The sequence below is a fragment of the Diplotaxodon limnothrissa genome, linkage group LG13 (assembly GCF_057381915.1).
Source record: "Diplotaxodon limnothrissa isolate DT_005_m linkage group LG13, D_limnothrissa_male_GT1.1, whole genome shotgun sequence".
NCBI lineage: Eukaryota > Metazoa > Chordata > Actinopteri > Cichliformes > Cichlidae > Diplotaxodon > Diplotaxodon limnothrissa.
In genome coordinates, this window is record NC_140608.1 from 13,629,844 (window position 1) to 13,652,859 (window position 23,016).

Below are 23,016 nucleotides of genomic sequence, written 5' to 3' on the forward strand. Positions count from 1 at the left end.
TTTCTATTCGCCCCATTTTATTGCATCTAATTGGCCAGTGAGAAAAGTATCTGTTTAATATGAAAAATGTTAAAAAATAAATGAAGTCGTAAAATACTGAGCATCCTCATTCAAGTGTGTTAGTTACTTACGCGCTTTTTTTTTTTAAACCAGTCGAACATTTTATGCAGATGATAGTCTGAAAATAATTTTTTTAGGCATGAATATACACTTTGTGGTTTATTGGTAATAAATGTGAAACATGACATTTCAAGCAGGTGTTCTTTATAAAAATTTAAAATATATTTTATTCATTAACTTTTTCTGTAAAACAAAGATCTATTTCAGTAACAGAACTACTTACAGGTTAATAGGTTAGAAAAAAAATCTCTCATTGTTACAGCAACAGTGTATTCAGGTGCTCTGTGTGTATGATTTTTTGTTTTCATACCATAGATGTTTAACTGAAGCGTTTAAAAAAAAAAGTACAAGAAAAGAAACATTTGAAGACTGATAGTGAAAAATAGCGAGTACAAGAGACTTATGAATCCAACATTGTTGGTTGTGTCCAGAGTCTCTCTCTCTTTCTTTCTCTTTTATTCTCCACTTGTTTTCCAGACGATGCCTTCACTGCCCTAACTTTATTCTCTTTCAAAATTAAAAAGTAAAAAATATTCAAGTTTCCCTCTTTCAGGCCACAGAAATGGTTCTGTACAAAGTCAGTGGAAGCATCAGTCAGTCTGTCTCATTCCATCAGTCTTCGTTCCCAGCATGGATAAGAAAAAAAACAAATCCCAGTTTTCTAAGCATTTAGTATTGGTCTGAATTACCTACTTTTTACAACATGCAGTTAAGTGGATCATCAATATTTCTGTGCTTTGATGTTGTTCCTTGGAGCACTGTGCCAGCGTGTGCACTGGTACATCACACAACCCACATACGTTCACTCTCTCATTGCTCTCAGCACTTTTTGCACAGAAACAAACCTTCCCATAATTTTCATTTCACTACAGCGTCGAGCGTCTTTTCTTTCCAGTAGTTAAATTTCCATTTCTTAATGCTGATGTCTAAGAAGATTGCTTTAGGATATGATTTAAGTGATTCTATAATATCAGAATAGGCAAGCATATTAATGAAGAGTACATTAGATTCCAGGATGTGAATCAATATGAAATCATTCTTATTGTCTTTTTTTTATGGAAGGGAGGGACTTGACTTATTTAAAAAGCAGTTTTCCTCTCTCCAATAATAATAATAATGATCTCTAACATCAAAGGAGAAAAGGACAACTACCTGATTCGTGTTTAGCTTCGGGGCTGGTAAAAGATTTTATAGGATCCATGACTCAGGGATGCATTAGTGAAATAACTGCTATAATCTAAGTGAAACAAAGGTTGAATCTGAAAAGCAAAGTTGTGGAAAGTTCAGCGAACACTGCAGTGAAACAGGTCACTGGAAGACGGTGTGGTAGGTGGGGCACTGATGGGACTTCATGTATTTGATGGCGACCTTGAGCTCCTTGCTCTTCTTGTCCCACTTGTGAATGGATGTGAGAAGCAGTTGTTGGTCCACTTTGCGGCCCATGATGAGGAAGTTGGAGCCCAGGCTGTCCAGCTGGGAGCACGGACAATTGGCACCATTCTTAATGTACAAGGTCAGCTTCTTCAGGTCCTTCTTCCTCAGCACGCCCTGCTTCAGAACTTTCTTCTTCTTTTGTGCTGCAATCAGCTTCCGGTCACCCTTTTCCTTTTTCACCTCCTTGATTTTCATCTTTAGGACTAAAGGAGAAGAGAAGAAGATATTTAAATTTATTTTTATTCAGTAAAACCCTAAAGGTCTTACAGTTTTTTCTGAATGCTTAAACCCTAACTGTGATTCCTGTAGCACAATCTCTAAAACTATTCAGACTTATAGCAAAACCACTCAGTGAGTTTGCAAAACTAAAAGCACAAAAACTGCTTTGCACTCAGTTTGCAATTTTGTAACACACACTTTGCAAAACTGTAGGCACAATTCACTGCACAACACTCAATTACCAAATGAAGCATGTTCACTGCAGACCAAGTAACCCATATAGTCATTATGGCGATTGCAAATAATCCTATACTTGGAAATAAACACTTGTGTTTGTTTTGATGTGTGTGAATACAGTTTTTTCTGATTGCTTAAGCACATTTTTTGTAACTATTGGCTAATTTTGCAAAACTCTTCACACAAATAAGAAAACCTGTCACCCAATAATCAAAACATTGTAGTTCTCTTGCAAAAGCGAACACAGCTAGATTAACTCTTCACACCTTCGTAAAAATGGTGTTTCCGTATCAAACAGTACACACAAGCCATCATCTACTAAGCACACAATGCGCCAACTGCACACTGATGGTATGAATACAAAACACATCTGGCTTTTGCTTTCTCTGTGCACAAGGTAGGCTATGTCAGTTTGAGCTCATACTTCTGTCATAGATCCATAAGCATAGAGGGATCCAAACTTCAAGTACTGGTGTTTATTCAAACACATCAAAACAAACACAAGTGTTTATTTCCAAGTATAGGATTATTTGCAATCGCCATAATGACTATATGGGTTACTTGGTCTGCAGTGAACATGCTTCCTCTGCCCCCAGCATCTGGTCATCTAGCAATTCTGTAAAGTAACAATTTCAGTATTTTCACATCAATGGTATTGGTGTGTTTCTCATTGGCAAATGCCAGTGCTACAAATCTTTGTGCGAAGTGACTGTACTAACCGATTCTCATTTCAAGATGTCCTTATGGTACTTGCTACAGTGTAGCGGCTCGAGTTAGGCTGGACCCGTTGGCCAGCTACCCTCAGGGTCATTCCACGGTTGATTACATGGTCCACTATTGTAGCTCTGATGTCATCAGCAATTCTATTTCTTACTCTTCCTACCCTTCCTCTCCCCCCTCCTCGTCTTCCTCTTGCTCCTCCTTGTCCTTGTCGTCCTCTTCATCCTACTTCTTCACCTCCACGTCCTCTTCCTCGGCCTCTTCTACTTCTCACTCTTTCTGCTCCTTCCATTGTACTCCACATAGACAGCTTACCTGTGGCCTGTTTATAGTGCTTAGGCTGATTGCAAAGTGAACTAATTATCTAAAAAAGTTTTCACATGTGAAAGTGTGCCAGACAGTTGGCAAGTTAGTGTTAATGATAGCCATACATGTGCATACTTTTGCTAGGAGTGTGTTGGAAATTTGGTAATTGAGTGTTGTGCAGTGAATTGTGCCTACAGTTTTGCAAAGTGTGTGTTACAAAATTGCAAACTGAGTGCAAAGCAGTTTTTGTGCTTTTAGTTTTGCAAACTCAGTGAGTGGTTTTGCTATAAGTCTGAATAGTTTTAGAGATTGTGCTACAGGAATCACAGTTAGGGTTTAAGCATTCAGAAAAAACTGTAAACACCAGTACTTGAAGTTTGGATCCCTCTATGCTTATGGATCTATGACAGAAGTATGAGCTCAAACTGACATAGCCTACCTTGTGCACAGAGAAAGCAAAGGCCAGATGTGTTTTGTATTCATACCATCAGTGTGCAGTTGGCACATTGTGTGCTTAGTAGATGATGGCTTGTGTGTACTGTTTGATACGGAAACACCATTTTTACAAAGGTGTGAAGAGTTAATCTAGCTGTGTTTGCTTTTGCAAGAGAACTACAATGTTTTGATTATTGGGTGACAGGTTTTCTTATTTGTGTGAAGAGTTTTGCAAAATTAGCCAATAGTTACAAAAAATGTGCTTAAGCAATCAGAAAAAACTGTAATGTGTCACTCTGATCCCAGTGTTTCACTCTTATTTAAGCAGCTGTGGTATTTTTTTTAACTTCTGGAAGTCTAGTACTGAGCTCTGTACTGTTCTAAAGCAGTAGCTATTTTACACCTCCCCCGAGTATCATCATTTAGACTTTCCTGAGCAGTGTGCAAAAACTGCATCCTTATGAATGTCTGACTCGGGAAAAACTCCACAGTCCAACATCTTTTTGGAATTTGGTGTACATATTTTGGCAATATAAATCACAAGTCTTCTCTTTGTTGTTGTCGGGCTATTCCTGAGCAAAAATCATCTTAAATGATTTTGCTTTCAAGTCTCAGACAAAGTCAGATTTATAGTGAGGTTCAGGGCAACATCCATAAGTCTAAAAAACTGCTTGCAGCATAAGATTAATATTGCTACATGGAATCATTATCATCTGTTGTCATTCTGCCCTGCCTGTGTCATTGTTTACACACTTGCAGTGCAGTGTTTTGCGACCAGCTGTGTATTTTTAGGCAAAACATATGTAGAACAGAGAACCTCTGTGCACAGTTTTATTACATGTAGGATCTGGTTACAGCAAACTCAAAGTTTATCAGCCTAATGAAGTACTGACTTGAATCTCCCATTGCACCTTCTGTTTATAAGTTCATATTTTTATATGCGAGAGATTAAAATTGAACTGCCAAACATTCAAAAGAGGAATTCTCTGGGTGAGAATTTTGACAGGTGAAATTAATCACGGGTCGGGCAAAGGTGTGGGGTCGGTATGAAGCATCGCTATGTACCCCGGCCTGCTGGAAGATCGCCATTTCACTTCTCGCCTGCTTGTCTATGGTTGCATAAACATCCCTCGGTACGCTCAGATAGGTATACAGTACATGTGAAGTGATAGCGTGTTCAAAAAGGAATGCGTGCATTGAGTTGCCCCTTGTTCACATCCTGTTTCACATCCAGCTCCTTCGCCGCGAGTATGTTTATGCGCTGTATTTGCCTGCCTACATGCCTGAGCCGCGTGTGTTTTTGTGAAAGACTGCATTCATGTGTATGTACGGCGTGTGTTCAGTAAAGGTACGGAGGATAATTCATCTCCCTCTGCTTCACTTTAAATGCCCACCTGTAATCAGTCATATTTAGTCATAAGTGATGCAGTGGGGCCCTCTGTGCGGCCTGGCCAGCATCTTTGTGACAAGCTGTGCCCACGTCTTTATACAAAGTCGCTCTCTTTAAAGTGAGCAGAGGAGGGCGTAGAAGTAGAAGCAGCTGGAAAGAGAGGGAGTGAGGAGTGTGCCATCGTTTGAAGAAAACAGGTTTTCTTCAAACTGAAGCAAGCAATCTACTTTAACAACAAGGTGTCGGCTAAACAAGACTCTTGTCATTTGTACAGCAGCTGGATAGTGCAGTAAGAAACGTCATGAGATCGTCCATGAAAAGCAGACCGTAGCAAAAACAGTGTCCAAAGATGAATAGGTAGCAGCATTCATGGGGTATGAGCTCAAGCTCTCGCACTACAGAATAACATTGTAGAGTTGTTCCTTCCTTGATCTCCAAATCCATATGTCACACTTATCTTTTCGACGCATTCCCTTGTGTCCTCCAGCCACATAAAGGCTGAGCCAATAAAACGTCTTTCTGCGGCTATCTGCAATCATGTTTCATATTAATGAACAGAAAGAATCTGTGTTTTCCTTTATGATCCCTGAAGCAACCTCATGTTAAAAGATTGAGATATATAATCCTGCAATTAATCAGACAAATAAATATCCCTGATTTGGTAACGTCACGATGAATTACAGGAGACGTGTCTGCGTTTTGGTTGCGGCTCAGAGAGTCAGGAAGGTGCGCACGGACGCGTTTTGTTGTTGTTGGATGTGGTTTTATCATTTATTATGGGTCATGCTCTGTATATTCTGGCTCTTTTGTACATGTGGTTATTTTGTAAAACTGTTTTATACTGCAGGCATCTCCTCTGCGGGAAACATGAAATATGCAGAGAAAAAAATGATCCTGGCCACACATGCTTTTGTAATTTCACAACTTTTTGTCACCCTTCCTCATTTGGTGCTTAACGTGTTTGGAACAGAGCAAATAGACAGCAGTTTATCATTAACTGTAAACAATTCAGCTGCTGTGATGAACTCAAATAACAGAATATTTATATAATTATACTCTGGCATCATCTTAAGGTCATTACTATTGTGAAACACGAAGGTTGGAAAGTGGAAAGTTTGAAATTGGGGCTAAGAAATGAAGTCATTTATCAGCTCATGTGAAGAAAAAGCCGATTCTAGCAGCGAAATTAACGCGAAACGGCTGCAATAAAGATTTAATCGAAGGGAGGATCAGAAGTGAGAAACAGGGATGTGCAGGTGAGATTCTCTGTGTGGTTGCACATGCTTTTTAATTCATAATCAAAGGAAAATAGCGTAAATACCAGTTAATCTTCATATTATGTAACCACTGACAGCTCAAAGTTAAGCTTTCGTTTTAGGTGATTTTGCTATTTTGCTATAACTTTATGCCCATGGCATTTATGTTGATGGGAGTTTTTAAGGACACAGTGCTTTGACTTTTTAGTTTGTTATTACAACTTTTCAACACAATATTAAAACACAGATTTTATTATTACGTCATGAAACTTGTAAATCCAAATCAACACCGTGGTGAAATGTTTTGCTTGCACTCTTGTACTTGGCTGACTGTTGTACACAAAGCAATTGCACTTTTCTGCTGTGTTGTCAGTCTCTCGCAAACTCCAGTTTACCAGACTGCAGATAGGTAAGAAAGTTTCCATAACAGTGCTGTATGCTAGTGACCGTTTGTATCCATAGTCAGGTACTATGTTTTTCAGTTTTTTACTACTTACCAAAGTCACTTGCACAGTAATGCTCCATGATGTTGTCTTTCTTCAGCTCATTGTCACACGGTGGGCACACCTTTGACACTGAGGGGAAAAAAAGAAGGAAGAAGAATTTGTCGTCACCTGTATTCAATCTCGTTTCATTTGGTGCTTTTAAAACCAGATTAGCTCATATCTAACGGCAGCGTTGAGGTCAAGTGCAGTGAGCAAAACCAAAGTTGTGTCAGTATGAAATTGTTAAGCCCTGAGCACTTCTGAGGCACTTATTTGCCCCCCCCCCTTGTCAGAGACTATTTGCTGCTGAGTGAACGCAGAGTCCAGTAGGCTGACTGATGTTTGCCCTGCAATTACACTGGAGAAAATGTTTTTATTCTGGCCCGTTGTATATTTTGGTGGCACAGGCGTGGTCTCGGCTGTTCAGAAAGGTAAACGGTGCGGCGGGAGCTGCTGAACATGGTGAAAAGTGATTCAGTACACAGACGCAGCCATCACTTAGGCCACACAGCAACCGCACATTGTGAAAGAGCGAGGGGGAAACCAAAGCAACAAGTTCAGTTTATTTTTAACTCAAAATTTACGGTCATGCATTCTTTACTCAAGAGCGTGTTTGGCCTGTCTAACTTTGATATGGGACTTTGTGATTGTTGTTGTTGTTGTCTGGCCACACAGTTGAGACAGAGCACATGAGGGAAGAAATACAAGCCCTGCATAAAATCCTTTTTATGTATTTTTTGCATGTTCCCATACTTTTATATTTATATAGCTGAAATGGACAAATAAGGCCTTGCCATTCAATTAATAGGATTTATAAAACGTCAGAGATTTCTCTGACACACGCATACACGAAAACGCACCACCTTGTAATTTTCCCCTCGATATGAAACATCATCAAAACAATTACTGCTTCGATTCCATGTATTTTCAGAGTATTTCCAGCTCTACACATCTAATATCAGGCCACTCATCCACCAAACAGAGCCGCAAGCCAAGAGAGCAAAAAAAAAAAAAAGTATAATATTAGAAAGGGCCACAGAGAGAAGGATGTGGTATAGAAGCATTGCCCTGACAACATACCTATACACCTAGGGGATAAATTTGACAACATGAAGGGAAAACAGTGCAGAACTTTTGCTGAGTTGGCAGCCTTTTTTTTCTCGAGATAACTGCTTATAGGAGAGTTTAGTTTTTCTGACATTCCCTCATTGCAAGATCCAAAATATGTTATTCCCCCACTCCCTGAGTTCCCTGTGCTTTCTCTTTCCTTCTGTGTCTCCCACTTTCCAGAAACACACCTATGCAAAACGACACGCCTCTCCTTGCACTGTGCAGGCCCTGGGTTAAAAGTCAGGGTTCAGAGGTTATCACCTCAGCCCAAACCTCAGCGTCTGGCCAGATAATGAGATGGGTCAAAGTTTAACATGCTTCGCTGCTTGGGTCATGGGGAGGTGAACCCCCTAACCACCAGTGAGTGTATGCATGTGTGTGTCTGCCTATGTGTGTGTTGGAGGTAGCTGAGCCATGTTCTTGTAGAGCAACTGCCAGTTTTTTCTCCTCTGAGGGTTCCCATGCTTTCATAGGCAGGAGACCTGTGAGGCCTGCAAGGTCAGGCTTCTAATTGTTTGGTGCTGACATGCAGACTGGGACAGAAGCATGGAAAAACACACACACAGAAACACACACACACAGAACAAGAGACAACAAAACTTCTCTGGATTTGTCCGTCTTGAATGGTTCCCTTGAAGCCGTTCGGTCTTATTCAGACTCGGTGGTAATTCATTCTGGTTTCACAGGGGTGGTATTTTGGCAGAAGGCCCGGTTGCGCTGATGCCAGAGCATGTGTCAGGAGAAAGCAGTCCCTCCATGAAACTTAGTTGAGCTTGGACCGAAAACCAGCGTTTGGATGGCGCTTAGAAATCACTTAAGGGACGACTGCCCTCATCGTCGGTCTCTGTCGAGGGAATCACCGTCATGTTCTGATGGGAATCACTGCTGCGTGGCTTGGTACTTTTTTTCCTGGACACATTTCTGCTCAGTAAATATTTTGACTTTGAGCTCATTAATATATTTTTTGCCATCATCTCAAAGCAGCTGAAGAATTTTTTACCATGCGATTAAATTGTGAAAATCTTGCTCTCACTCTGGTTGACTTTGGACTTGACCACCTCTTGTGTGCTACTTTTGGCATTTACCTACTGGGTTACGAACTTAATTACAGAAATTTTAATGTTCCAATTTATTATGACAAATGTTACTGTCTTACAGAGCTTACAGAACCTGTGGAGGATGAGGAGGTTGGGAGTTGATGATTGAGGATAAGAGGAAAGGGATAATGGGAATGGGGTGAGTAGGGAGGAGGTCTTGTGGAAGGCCCTGCTGTTAATCTTTAAACAGCAAGCCAGGGTGGAAATGGTGCACAGCAAGAGGGGGAAACTTCTCCAAAACTTCACTTACTCATAGCTCCGAGGTTAATAACATTTCAATCTTTCTGCAGTGTCTTTTGTCTATAAAGAAATCTCCAAGAAAAACCTATTAAACTTATGAACGTGAAAACTCATTTGCAAAATAAATTTGGAATACAAAGCAGTGGCACCGTGTACCACTGCAAAGGAATATCTGTTCTCTTTAATGACATAGTCATTCTTATTTTGTTTTACTTAGCTTAGGAAATTGCTTTCTGGCATGAAATTTATTGGGCAACAACACAAATCATCGTGTCTGTTCACAGTGAATTCCTAATAGACACCGCTTGTCATCACATGATATTTAACAATCTAATTAACTTACTTTAAACATGCAGCTGAAATCACAAACACTACAAATCATATTTTATGTTTGTTTCATTTGACTGATTCGCTTGGAATCATTTTTATAGTTGGGTAAAAATGCAAGAGGTTACATGCCGCCGCTGCCTCTTTCTCTTATGCGCACTTTTGAATAAACACAAACACGTGTCTTCACACATCTGACGACCACATCTAACAGCACCGTCATCTGGTTCTCTGACATTTCTTGTACCTTATTGCTCGTTGCCCGAGCTTCACAGCGACTTTTATAAGAAGAATGTGCGCCGGTCACTATCTCATGCCTCATTTGGGTCTTTTAAGTCATGAGCAGCAGCACTTATGACATAAAATGGTACAATCCCGGAGATGAAATTCAGCGTGATTTACATCGGAGAGCCAAACATCTGTTGAAATGCGGGGCGAAGGAGGACTAAAGCATGACTCGGGGAACCCACGGGGCCCCTAAAACACAGCATGCTCCTTGCATCTGTAGGAAGCCTACACAGAAGAGAAAATACATCCTCATAACGCCTCGGCAGCGCTCCATACCCAGAGCATTGGATCATATTTTCCTTTTCATATAGTAACCAAGTTCATATGAGCAGTGACTGTTGTGCTGCTGGGGTCCTGACAGTGCTGCCTGTCTCCTTTAATGTGGTTGTAAATCACACTAGTCACATTTCATCACAGATTTCAGCAAGGTCAGACCTTTCCTCCCATGCAATTTCACTGTACATATGTACATATCTTGAGTGTTCATTTCTGGTGCAAACATGCAAACTAAGTTAAGAAACAAAACTAAGAAACAAAACCAGAATCCAGTCTGTGATAATCATGCCTACTGATTTACAGATGCTGACAGCAGCTAAAAGTGGCATCATTAAAACAATGAGGTGTAGTTGATGGTGTGGCATTAATTGTTCCCTGTCTGACAGACTGAGCTCGGCTGGCCTTTTCCGATCCCGGGATGCCTGGGCCCTCTTTTGTCAGCAGTCAGCTTGTCTTCTGTGGTATAATATACAGACTTGTATTTCACATAATCACACCCCTTGGGCTCTTCACACACACACACACACACACACACACACACACACACACACACACACACATGCACGTAAAGGCACAAGTGCCAGCACAAAACCTGAGCTCAGGTGGTGGTGAGTTTCTGCCAGTTTTGGCTGTGACACAGAGGTGGAAAGTGAATCTTGCTCTGTACTGTTAGTTTCCACAAGAGTCCTCGAACCGTGCTATATCATGTAATTGCAGAATAGCTCGGATAGCATCGGGGCCTCCCGGACTGGGAGATCAGCGAGTAAAGCTATACTAATTCTTGTGATTGATCCAACTCCCAAAGATTCACCTTGATTACCACAAGATTCTTCATGCGATCCCGTGTAAAGAAAATCGTCAGTGTCCTCCAGTGACATAGAAGCTTCCCGGGAAACTCACTTCTAAGAGCTCTTAGCTGAAATTCCTTTTTATTATTGCTGGCTGTGTTTTCATGTGTGTGTGTGTGTGTGTGTGTGTGTGTGTGTGTGTGTGTGTGTGTGTGTGTGTGTGTGTGTGTGTGCGGGTGTGCATCGGTGCGGAATTAGAAGCCAAAAGCTTGTCCTCGGGATGGCCTCATCGGCACATCTGAGAATCTCTGGTTCTTAGCAAAATGTCAGTGGCTGAGCCTCCGGGCTAGAAGTGATATGGGTTCACTCTCAGTGTGAAACACTCACAAGAATACACGCACATGCACACGCCTAAAAAAGCACACACCCAAATTTAACTTTACCGTTATTTCATTTTTGTTTTTGAGTGTCATTTTATTCTTTAAAAATTAAAATCAGCATATTTTTTCTTATGTTCTTTGTATGTAAAATTTCCTAACACTAAAAATCCTTATTTCCACTGATTCTTAAGGACCCTCTGTAATCTATCCTCCTCTGATCATTATTTGAATAGATGGGATCAACAAACAGTTGGCTGTTTGGGGAGGTGGCAGATGAACGTCAAGCCGCCTCCTTCTCAAAGTGCATGTAGAAGAATGAATTATAACTCCGCAAACCAAAATGTCACATACTTGATACGAGTCCTACAAAAACAGAACGGCCATTTTCCCTAATGGAAAAAGTCAGAACTGCATTAATTCACCCAAGAATCTTCCACTGGTCTTTTTCCCACTGCATTTTGCAAATCAGATTAGATACTTAGATGTCAGTATGCTGTGACCATTATTGATAAAAAGGAAAGATATGTCACAAAACTGACTGACATTGTTTTTGTAATGATTGGTTTTCAGCGCTTTAGGAAATGTGTTTATCTGTCAAAGAACGTCTCAAGTAACAGAAAGGACATTTCAAGTGAAAAAAAGACCTTCACACCATAAACGAAAGAAGATGAAAAATGAGATTAAACGGTTGAAAGCAAATCGTAAAGTAATGTGAGCAATATGGCAATGACCATTTTATTTATATAGCATTTTTCAGCACGTACAAACTCAGTGTCCTTAACATAAAAGATAAATTAAGGCTTAGTTTGTAAAAATAAAATAAAAATAAAAATTTAAAGAGGGTTTTTGATTTTGGACACAGTTTTAATTGACTTTGGCTCAACAGGCACCTGCCCCCACCACCAACCCACACACAACCACAGTAACTGAAAGCACCTTCAGCACACTTAGATCTAATTCTAGGAATAGTTAAGAGATCTGCACCGTTTTCTAAACCGGATCTAAACCGTTTTCTTCAGGTTCTCATTGAAAGCAGAGGCAAACACTTCTTATGCTGCAGGAAGCAGCTTTTCTCCTCTTTTATTCGCTGTGTGCCTGTCTTTACTCTCCTGCTTCCCTCTCCTTTCACTCCTCTTCATTCTGCTCTCTCAGGGACAATCAGACTTTAGCGATTCCCATTCTCTGCCTGCGTCTCTTGTCCTGTCATGTCGACTAATTAGTGGGAACTCAGTAATTGGCCTTCTAGCTAATTGGCCTGCTGGCTGCCAGACCCAACAATGGCTGAGCAGACTGGGACACAGTGGGGACTGTCCCCCTCCACTGTCTAAAGACTCTCATCAACTCCCTCTCTCTCCCTCTCAGCGCTGACTGCTTTTGTGAAGAGGCTGCTTAAGTAGTTGTGCTTCTCACACACATGCACACACACACATACACACAGGCATTTGCACACCTCTTTGGATTTAGTTCCCACTCAGTCCCACTATTCACAATTGATACTCTTACTCATTGCTTGTGAAGAATAATATATTCTCCTATTTTTGTGAATCAAATTACTCTCAGAAACCCTTGATAAAGATTTGTCCTTTGTTTCATCCAGCTAAGGTTAATTTAGTAATTTGACTCTGTGCAAACCATGAAATAAAACATAATTCATTCACTCTTTGACTGTTTCGCTGTAGATGGATGACTACTGATAAGGGTGTGTGTCCATGCATGTGCCTCTGTGTAACTTTCAGTTAATACCCCCACAGTCCATCTATCTTAACTCAATGCGCGATCTGGCTGCTGGAGTCTCCAAGTCTCCTGGCTCTCTTGGTCTGTCTCCGTGCCTCCCTGAGGCATATGTAGATGGCCAGAGCCATCCTCAACTGTCCACTTAGGACTTTCCCCTGCAGCATCTTCCTGCTCCCGTCTCTTTCGCTGACCTCCTTTGGCTAGTTTTCCACTTAATCTCTTGTCTGTCATTGTGGAAATGTATGGAAGCCATCTGATTCTCTCATCCTCACAGTTTACAGACTCTCAGTGTATCCGATTGCAAGGACTTGAACGATCATTTGCTAAAGTGATATTATGAAAATAATGAAAAATTCAGAACTTTATCTCTTCGTTTACTTTCTGCTGAGTTTTTCATCTCAGCGCCTGCGTCTGCAAAACACAACATATTTTTCGGGGCAACTTTTCCTTCTGTCGAATTTAAAACATATGCGCATTCATATATCTCTTGTTTTCAACTAGATCTTATCAAATATACCAGGACAGAATATTTAAACACTGCTTTTTATTTTAAAAAATCTCAAAGATTTATTAAATGAGTATTTATTGAATTATTAAATCTTTCTAAAGAGATATTTACATTTTGTGGAAATCACCAGATTATCTTTTTGCTGCTGGAAAAGCTGTAATTTTAACCAGTAGCCTCTTCAGTAGTTATGCAAATTAAAATTGGTTATGATTTCATTGACATTTCTCTTCACTGTATTTTGCATAAGCATGCATGAATGAAGGTGGCCTACCTGGTGGCTGGGTCGCATGGTTCCCGGTGAACTGCATGGGGATGCACAGGTCGTTATCAATGGGGAACTTGTCGCAGGTCAGCATCTCTGGCCAGGGAAAGCCGTAGGTCTCCATCACCGGAGCACAGCTGTCCCTGACAGCCTCGCACAGTGAGCGGCAAGGGTAGATGGGCCTGTCTAGGCACACTGGTGCAAACAGTGAGCACAGGAAGACCTGCGTATCAGCATGGCACCGTTTGGCCAGGAGGGGCACCCAACTGCCTGCCTGCTGCTTAACTTCGGGCATGGTCTCATGGTCCAGGAGGTTGGGCAGCCTCATCTTCTTGTAGCCCACATTGTGGCACAGGCGCAGGTCAGCTGGTATGTCCAGACACTGGGGCTGCTTGGTGTAGAAGCGGCCATTGTGGAAGTTGTCCGACTGCCAGCTGTAGTAGTCATACTCATCTGCGGCCGAGACGGTAAGGAGGAGGAGGAGGAGGAGGGAGAAGGGCGACAGGCCCAGTGCCAAGCTGAAGGAGCCCTGGGTCAATGCCCACCTGGGGCTCTTTTGTCCGTTTGCCATGCCTCTACGAGTTCAGACCAACAATTCAAGAAGGTTATATCCAAAGTCTCCAAAGTAACTCAGTGAAGACAAAATGCAAGGAGAAGAGAGAAACAAGGGGGGGCAGGCGTGAAAGCTGTAATCCCTTTTTTTCTCCTGAGTATGAACGCAGCGGATTGAAAACAAAAGTGTTTAATTCCCTTCTTCCCTGGAGAGTCGACCCTCTAAGCCTCCCTGAAACACCTCCCTGTGTGTGTGTGTGTATGTGCCTCAGGTAGTGGAGTGGGGAGGCAGCAGTCAGGGAAGAGTGAGCTTACAAGTAGGACTTCTTACTTTTCCTAACTTTCCCTGTTCACAGTTTCTCACTTTCTTTCCCTGGTGCTCTCCTAGAACTGCCTCCAGCTCTCTCCTGCTCTCTGTCTATCAGTCTGTAATGAGGAGTACCTAGGTTTTAAGAGGCAGTGGTAGCTGCTCTCGTCTGCTGCCTGCCCCCTAGCAGGCGTCCAGACCATTCACCTTCCTACTGGCCTCCCCTGGACTCACTCAGAACAGCTCCAGCCAATCACAACCCCAGGGGGAGGCTCCCACTGGCCCTCAGGACACTCCTTCTGCCCCTTATTTTCACCAAAAGCCCTCCTCCAGAAGAGCTTAACGGGAAAGAAAGAGAGAGCAGCCTGTGGCAAGTTTCTACAGCTGCATTTTTATATTGATCTCTCGAATATGCACACGATTCTTTAGTTGGAAACACACCCAGAAGACACTGCCATCCTCTTACTCATGTTGCTTTTGTGATGGATTTCTAAACTCTTTAGCCCACTTCCATTTACTTGTGAGAGACAGACTCTACGGGCTCCCTGCAGATTGCTCCACGTGTAACAAAGGATGCGTGCTTGCAATTCAAGCACGCTCACTTCATTAGCTCAAAACAGTCTGGCAGCAGCTTTGGCTGGCATCAGCAGTGAGAAAACTTACAAGTGCGCACATTCACATGCATAACTGTAAACGTGAGAGATGCAGGAGGAGAATATGAATGAAGTTGAGGGGGGAAAGGGCATCAGCATGGGAGAAGTGAGGTTACTGAGTTGTGCAACTACAGGTGGCTAGGTGGTTTATCCGCGCCAAGGGAGTTATGCTAATGTGTATGTTGGCTGTGAAAAGAGGCACGCTGCATATCTGTCTCTTTCTATCAGTGCCACTGACACAGTGAGGGCCTTCATCTTTGGAGCAAACTCCCTAGAAGGGTCACATTCAGATTCAAAAGCCTGTAGCATTGTGAACAGGATGTGGGATCAGTGGCTCACTTGGAGGGTGTTCCTGCATTTGCTATTTGATCTGCGTCACGCATTAATGCTTTTCCTCACGTGAATAGACTGTAAATGCAGGCCAATACAAATGATTTTAAAGTGACTGTTTTCTGTACTATATCAAGATATATGTGGATTGTGAAGACACCATATAGATCATCCTGCAGCTGGATTGTGGAGAGACTAAGACGAAGTAAACAAACTGTATGTGGCAGTACAAACAAGGGGACCGGGAAAGTGCGTGCATGTGTGTTTTGCAAACAGCTGGTGGTGTACTTGGATGGGAATCAGGAACAGTATTGTTCTGCGCCTGTAGGGTGGAAGATAAAATTACAGAAACAGCAGTGAGTCCGTAGAATCTAATTCAATAAGATGATATGAAATCATGTTTTAATAACAGTTAACCAAGCACATCAATAAAATAAGTCCAAGAGCCCGTAGAGTTTTATAGTATCATGACCAAACATTCACTTATTTCCAAACCCGGGGCACTGAAGAAGATTACTGCACCATCAAATCGTTTTTTACTCGACAATGGAGTTGAATGTGTTTCAACTTTATCATGCTGGGCTGCGATTCAAATCCCTGTTAGTACGCCCTTAGTGTGTGCGGATACTTTTTTCGGTGGATTGGAAAAGCTGCCAACAGAGCGAACAAAATCTGCAGTTTGCATAACCTTCAAATGAAGAAAGATAAGATGGTTGTTAGCTGATGTAGCCATTTTTGAAGGAAAATTATAAATAAAAGCATTGTTGAGTGAGCATAAAGCACTTATTTTGTTTTCAGAACCTCACAGCCAAGACTTATTTGACTCACTGTGTCTTTCCCAGCAGTAACACTTTCATCCATCAACATGCTGTACTGACTGCTAACCTTTGCACTACAACTAATCAACGTAGCTCACAGCTAATGATCTCTGGACCTTACTTTTTTAACAAGGGGTGGTGGGACTGTCTTGTGCATACCTCACTATCTTGGTAAAGGATTTTGTATGCACGTTAGCGCACTGGTGACCTATTTTAGGCCTGCTAGTGTTTCCTCTCGATGCAAGCACAGTGTCCTACCTTCAAGTCAGTAACAAAAGTGTCTTTCATGGTAATCAATCAACAATGCTTGTCTCCTCTTGTTCTCTTTCCCCTAACTGGCCCCTGTGGCCACCGGCCAATCAATTCCACTCTTCAGTTTCCAGCCTTCTGATTGGATGGAGGTTATAAGATTAGGTCCAGCTTTCATTGTTAGGCCGAAAGATTTAGCATGGTCTGAAAAGAGTGTCTCGGCAATTGTGTGAGTATGCCTGTCTGTTTGGAGATGGTGGTAGTGGGTATAGATAGTTGTGTGTGTGTGTGTGTGTGTGTGTGTGTGTGTGTGTGTGTGTGTGTGTGTGTGTCACAGTGATTCTAAAGAGGAAAGGCTTGAGAGTGAGTGAGGTGGCTAGCCGCCCAGATATTCCCTCCAAGCAGAGTTTGAATACCAAACCACACAAGAAGATGGAGGAGATGATGTAAAAGACAACAGACATGCCAGCATTTTGCATGTCTTTCTCTGCACACAAGCAACAGAAAGTGCAGGGAGTGTCTTTAACAAACCAAGTTCAGTACTGCGTTACGTCACTTATACTCAAGTCAGCTGAGTAAAGAAAAGCTCAAAAGTCTACCAGAATGTTTTTCAGTGCTGTAGAGCATGGGTAATTCATCAGATTTTCCGTAACCTTTCAAAAATGTATTCATGCACTGAAATGAGCAGAAAGTAGACAAATTCAAACCTCTCAGCAGATGCTCCTCTGCAAAATATGTTACTTCAGTGAACAAGAAGTAAATCTAATATCAGCGGAGGAGACTTTATCTGTGCAGTAACAGGTTTTGAATGAACCCGCTTCTCCTCACCCTGCTCACACACATACACACTCAACCTACTCTTGTAAAGCGACAACAAAGATTAGTTTGCAGAACTGTCAAAACACGCGTGAAACACACAAATTAGTGTCCAACATAAATTTTCTCTCTCTCTCTTTCACACATACACATTCACACAGATGCACACACACAAATGCCTTCATTTAGCCTGATTATTTCTTTAAACTGCAAAAGAAATGGCAACTTGTGAGACTTTTTATTTGCTTTCTGAGTTCACACTTAAAGATGCAGTGTGTGAAATCTTGCCATTAGATGTCAGTACAATGAACACTGCAGTCAACTGAATTCTGAATTATTATGTTTTTACCACTCCCAGTTCTTCTACTGTTTTCGTATAGAGCCATTTTTGTACACACTATATTTGAACATATTTAAACAATGTCAACATTCAAGATTAAATCAAGAATAAAACATGAATATGTGTCAATGAAGTATTTTTGAGGTATTTTATGTTTTTACATCTGAGTCACCTCAAAAACTCACCAAATTGGTGGAGGCTGTCAGTCCCCTCAGCTGTCGACATGTCGGGTGAGAAGCGTTTTTGAAAAGTGTCCCCTGCAGGCAGATGAGACAGTGGAGCTCGCGTCTGTCTGATAACAGCGATACTGAGTTAAATTGTTGAGGATATCCTGAACTTTTTATCAGCAAGGGCTGCTGTTTTTGCCACTGTTAACTGCTGTTAGCCTGTTTTCGTTGCTGCTAGCCAGCATTGATAAATCTTTCTTTGAATTGGCTCTAACTTTGTTGGATTCTGAAACCTAGAGAAGGCACAATTACACAGTGATAATGTACATTTATAAATACCTTTTTTTCCCTATTAAATAACCTCAAAGGAAGACTGACTGTAGCTTCAAGTTTTAATGTCACGTATTAAAAAATTATCAGCTTGGTTGCATGCATCATTTTAAGTAATAATAGACTTAACTTTGGCCTGTTGACTCAGCTTCTGTTGACAATGACCAATTTTTTCAATACAGTTTTTTCATATCATGCCAAATCACAACAGCAGTCACCTTAAGGTGCTTTATATTGTAAGGAAATACTCTACAATAGTAAAGAAAAATCATCAATCAAACAAACCCCTTTGGGTAAGCACTTGGCAACAGTGGGAAGGAAAAACTTGCTTTTAACAGGAAGAAACCTCCAGCCTTCTGCCACAACCATTGGAGGTGACAAAAGCAGGGCAAAAGACACCCTGGGGGCACACTGGCTTCAGGTACAACTGACAGATTTGGGACTCGCTCTTCTTTGTGCTGCCAGTGCTTACAAAATAAAATAACTTGTAATTTATCTTCATAAAACAGACTATTTACCTGCACAACAAAAGAACAAAATTTTCACTTGTTCCTTGGCTACAATTCTACTTATTGATATGGAAAATCTGTAGGTAACACACTATATTTAGAGGTTAGTCATCTACAGACCACAATGGAAAAAGAAAAGCGAACCCCAGACAAGCAGACACAAACCCAAACAAGAGAAATAATCGGAGAGTGTTAGTATGGGTTTGCACAATAAGTGTCAGTGCCACCAGGAAATATCAGGCTTATGAGATCTGATCGAGTTCTGCTTCAGTTCAGACCTCAGTCAGTATACACAGTCACTCCACTGAGCCTGAGTTGAGGAACAACTTTGTCAGAGGGTACTGTTGCACATAGCTGCTGAAATGTGATGAAATTATGTTAGAAGATTTTAGCACCACAGAGCAAAGTGCTATAACCGCAAACAGCCATCGCACCGGGCAGTGGTAAAAAGACATGCTGTATATAGGTGATTGCCATCGTCTTATGAACTTTCTTACACAACTTAATTATTATTTCAAATATTTCTTTTCATTTTTGTTTTTTACTTTGTCTGTTTCCATCAAAACTCCTCCAACTGTTGTACCGTTATGGCACTGGAGGCTTCTTTAGATGTCAGGGCTGACGTAGGGGGAGTCAGAAGGTACATTCACTCATTCAGTCAGACAGACAATTACTCAGTTTCTCATCCTTTGCCCACCTGCTACACACTTAGACACTGACACGCACAGACCTCAAACTCTTAACAACTCGCTCCAGCTTACCAAGTTGGACTCTTTGTAAAGGAGCGTTGACCAGCTCACCGTCATGGAACCAAATGTAAAGAGACAGAGAGGAGAAAGGGAGACCCAAACGTCAGCTGAGGCCCTTTCTTTTTATGAGTGACGGGAGATTTCCTCTGAACCTTTTGACACACATACACATGTACTATAAACACAAGTAGCAGCACATCTCCAACAGTGTGTTATTGTAAAAGAGTCATAAATGATGGCTCTTGTCAGCATTTTGCGTAAACTTGCTACCACCGTGATACATTTCACACATTTGGTACATGTGTGTAAGCATGAGCATGCTCGCATATCCAGTTTGCATTTCTACCTGGAAAAATGCGATTCCTCCAACTGGGATTCGCAAGTGACACCTTCAGTGTCCCATTTAGTTTATTTAGTATTTTCAGAACTTTGTAGTCAGCTACTAGAATAACAGAATCGGAGAGGAGAACAGCAGAGACAGTGAAAAGGTGAAAAGAGCACTGGCTTTAAGAGTATATATCCCACAGAGAAAATTCAATTTCACAGACAAAGCACATTCATGGAACATTTAGTCTTAACTCAAAAAAGCGGAAACTCCTTTTGACTGGTTTGACTAACTTGATTATGAGCTGGACCAAGTTGAGACTAATCGTTACCCCCATGACATTTTACCACTCGATCTGTGCATTTTTGAGGCAATCAGATGGGAACACTTCAAAGCAGAGATTTTATTAGTTTTGAAGAGTCAACAGAGGCTCAGCACGTTCCATTCAATGAAACCTGACTCAACTATTAGCAGACTTCTTTTGGTGGGAGAGATAAAGAAAAATGATATGCTTAAAGCAACCACAATTCCGGCTTTATTTGGGCATTCAGAATAAATGTATGTGGAGCCTTAGTCATGTGTGTTGAATGTTTTGGAATTGACTCGTATTGTCTTTAAATGCATCGGTTTTACTCACAACCTGCAGGTGAGCTGGTGCGTTGTAACGAGGCTTTTACTCATTGGTGTCGTTCCAGGAGTCGCTGTTCGTAATGTGAACCCAAATGTGAGCTGTGTGTTTAGGCTGTTGCTGCAACATCGGCTGTGATTTATGAGCCGTAGTTGTCACGTCAGACACTTTCCTGTCACTTGATCTATTTGCTATGTGTGTGTGTGTGTGTGTGTGTGTGTGTGTTCTGTATCTATCGACACATCTGCTTGTCTTTCAACATTCATTCCCAAGTATGTGAAGCAAAGACAGTCAGAAACCATTTTTCCTCTTCAACTCTTTCTCTTCATCTTTTTGTTTATGTGCATGTGTATCCACATGCCCTCTCTGATTATCTCAGTAATGGCCAGGGTCATCAGTTAGGGATCAGGCCTCACCTCTGTTGGGAAATAGATAGATATGAGTTTCAACAAATGGAAAGGATTTTCCAATGATTGCATGATAACATTTTAGTCTTACACGGGAACAGGTCTTGGCATTTATGTAAGCATTTAGCAGTCATTATTTCCATAAAATCATCAAAGTTGTATAAAATCCTTTAATTTATAGTCTTGTCTTTGAGCCTCAAGCCTACTGTACAACAGAAAAATAGTTCATGAGGGTCCTTTTTATAAATGAGCTGGAACAAGTGATAAACACCACTGGAATGCATCGGATACCTCAAAGCTTGAAATGTGATTTAATAAAGTGAGCAAACCTAGACTGATGCTTTGGTGTAATGGAATAACAATACAATAGCTTCTTGCCCAGTGCTGTGTGCGACTGCATGTTTCTGTTTTCCTTCTGTAGTGTTTTATGGGGGCTTTGTTATTGAAATGTTAAGCAGCCCTCACAAGGTTATTTTCACGGCCATCCACATTTATCAAAATGAACAACGCTGACACAAAGTCAAAAGCAAGGGAATAACGACTCTTTAATGATGTCACTGCAATAAAAAATCTGGTTGTTCTCCAGTAATCAGTGTTATGGACACAGTGACAGCTCTCAGGGTTATTTCAGTCCAAGATCAAAATGAAATGAACTTCAATCAGATGGCAAAAAATAAACCACAATTCCAGCTAATTTAAGTCATCTAGTTTTCTCTCATGCAGATAAAAAGCAAGTAGACTTTTTCTTTATATAAAACTAAGTGGAGTTGATAGTAAAGCTTCATTTTTTTTTAGACCTATCTTGCTAAATATGTCGAAGTATAAAGGTAAACCAAAAATTAAACAATTAAACACTGAATTTAAAAAATGCTAATCATTTGTACATTTGAATTATCAAAAGTGCAATCTTTTTTTTTAATAAATGGGCATTATTTAAACACAATAGGCTACACACCAAGATGAATCCATTACTAATATTCTTCCATAGCAACTCCTGTATATTTTAGCAGTCCTTGGGTGAAGCACATAATTGAAGCTGTCAGAAGCCAGCAGTAGACGACTGGGAAGTACAAGACAGATTGTGCATAGCTGCAAGAATGTGACATATTACATAAGACCATGTGTTCTGAACAAACCCTGCCCAGATAAATGAAGGTAAGAATAAACCAGTTAATTGTTAAATACAATGGTGCTTTTCACTAATCCAGTGGGCAGACATGCTACTGTACTGTGTTAATGGAAGAACAGCAGTCTAACATTGGCAGCAAGGCCCTTATTCCAAACCACTTCATCTGTCCTCTTCCAGTCTGGTTACCATACACCTATGCTAGTTTTGGACAACACAAACTTTGGAGTAAGAAAAGCATAATTCTCTCGTCTCTCTCTCCCACTTGATCACTAAGTGTGTGTGTGTGTGTGTGTGTGTGTGTGTGTGTGTGTGTGTGTGTGTGTCTCTCTCTCTCTTTCTGTCTCATGGTTTTTACCCCACACAAACCAATTTTCACAGATGAAAAATGTCAAGGGCAGACCACCTGGCTATTCCATGCCTGCTCAGAGGAAAATCTTCCCCGTCTTCATCAATGAGGCGCATGTTCTGTCCCACTCACATATCACAGCCATTAGACAGGCATGTGTTGGGCCGGGTCCAGGGCACAGCCTGCTGTTCGACTCACTGTAGTCTCATTCAGGGTAATCTACACCAACCTAACCAATTTTGCAGGTGCAAAAATGTGTAACAAGAAGAACTTGAAACATTATTGGACTGTTCAGATGATCCTTGGGTGGATTCAACCACCCGGACAGTTTGTTTTACAAGCTAAAATTTGGCCTATGAAAAAAAAGATTAATAATAATTAAGAGGCTCCAAAACTTTCCCATTCAATGACTTTGCAGGCAGCATCATTCAGATACTTTTGTAATGAGTGTGCTGGCATGAAACATCATTTTAAGCAGTGCATATATAAATAATTTAAAAACCATTTCATATATTACATTTTATTCTTATTTCATGCAAGTACACTGCATCTATATCATTCTAGTCCTCAGTATTTTGTGAAAAATATGCTTATTTAGTATAAATGATCATGTATAATTTTGTAAAAAAAAATCCAACAAGTTTAATTCATAGCTGTAGTTGTTCTTATGCTACAGTGATTGAAAACATTGTTAATTTAAAGCATTCTTTGTCACAGTCACAATACACCACCACACCACAGTAACCAGT

At 41.0% G+C, this 23,016-nt stretch overlaps 1 protein-coding gene across 1 annotated transcript; it reads right to left on the reverse strand.

Moving 5' to 3' along the window:
* Nucleotides 1–1,105: 1,105 nt before the first annotated feature.
* On the reverse strand, nt 1,106–14,566 carry sfrp5 (secreted frizzled-related protein 5). Its single transcript, XM_085369267.1, has 3 exons — nt 13,622–14,566; nt 6,615–6,692; nt 1,106–1,757 (listed from the first exon to the last, which is right to left on the reverse strand). The coding sequence occupies exons 1-3, from the start codon at nt 14,181–14,183 to the stop codon at nt 1,429–1,431; spliced, it is 969 nt and encodes a 322-aa protein (XP_085225393.1). The 5' UTR covers nt 14,184–14,566; the 3' UTR covers nt 1,106–1,428.
* Nucleotides 14,567–23,016: the final 8,450 nt, after the last annotated feature.

Bases quoted from the DNA above. Each gene is read 5' to 3' on its own strand.
- sfrp5 (XM_085369267.1), bottom strand. From the start codon at position 14,183: ATGGCAAACGGACAAAAGAGCCCCAGGTGGGCATTGACCCAGGGCTCC. The intron at 6,693-13,621 runs GTAGGCCACCTT...TTTTCCCCTCAG, and splicing joins CCATGCGACCCAGCCACCAG to TGTCAAAGGTGTGCCCACCG. The intron at 1,758-6,614 runs GTAAGTAGTAAA...CTTCTCCTTTAG, and splicing joins TTACTGTGCAAGTGACTTTG to TCCTAAAGATGAAAATCAAG.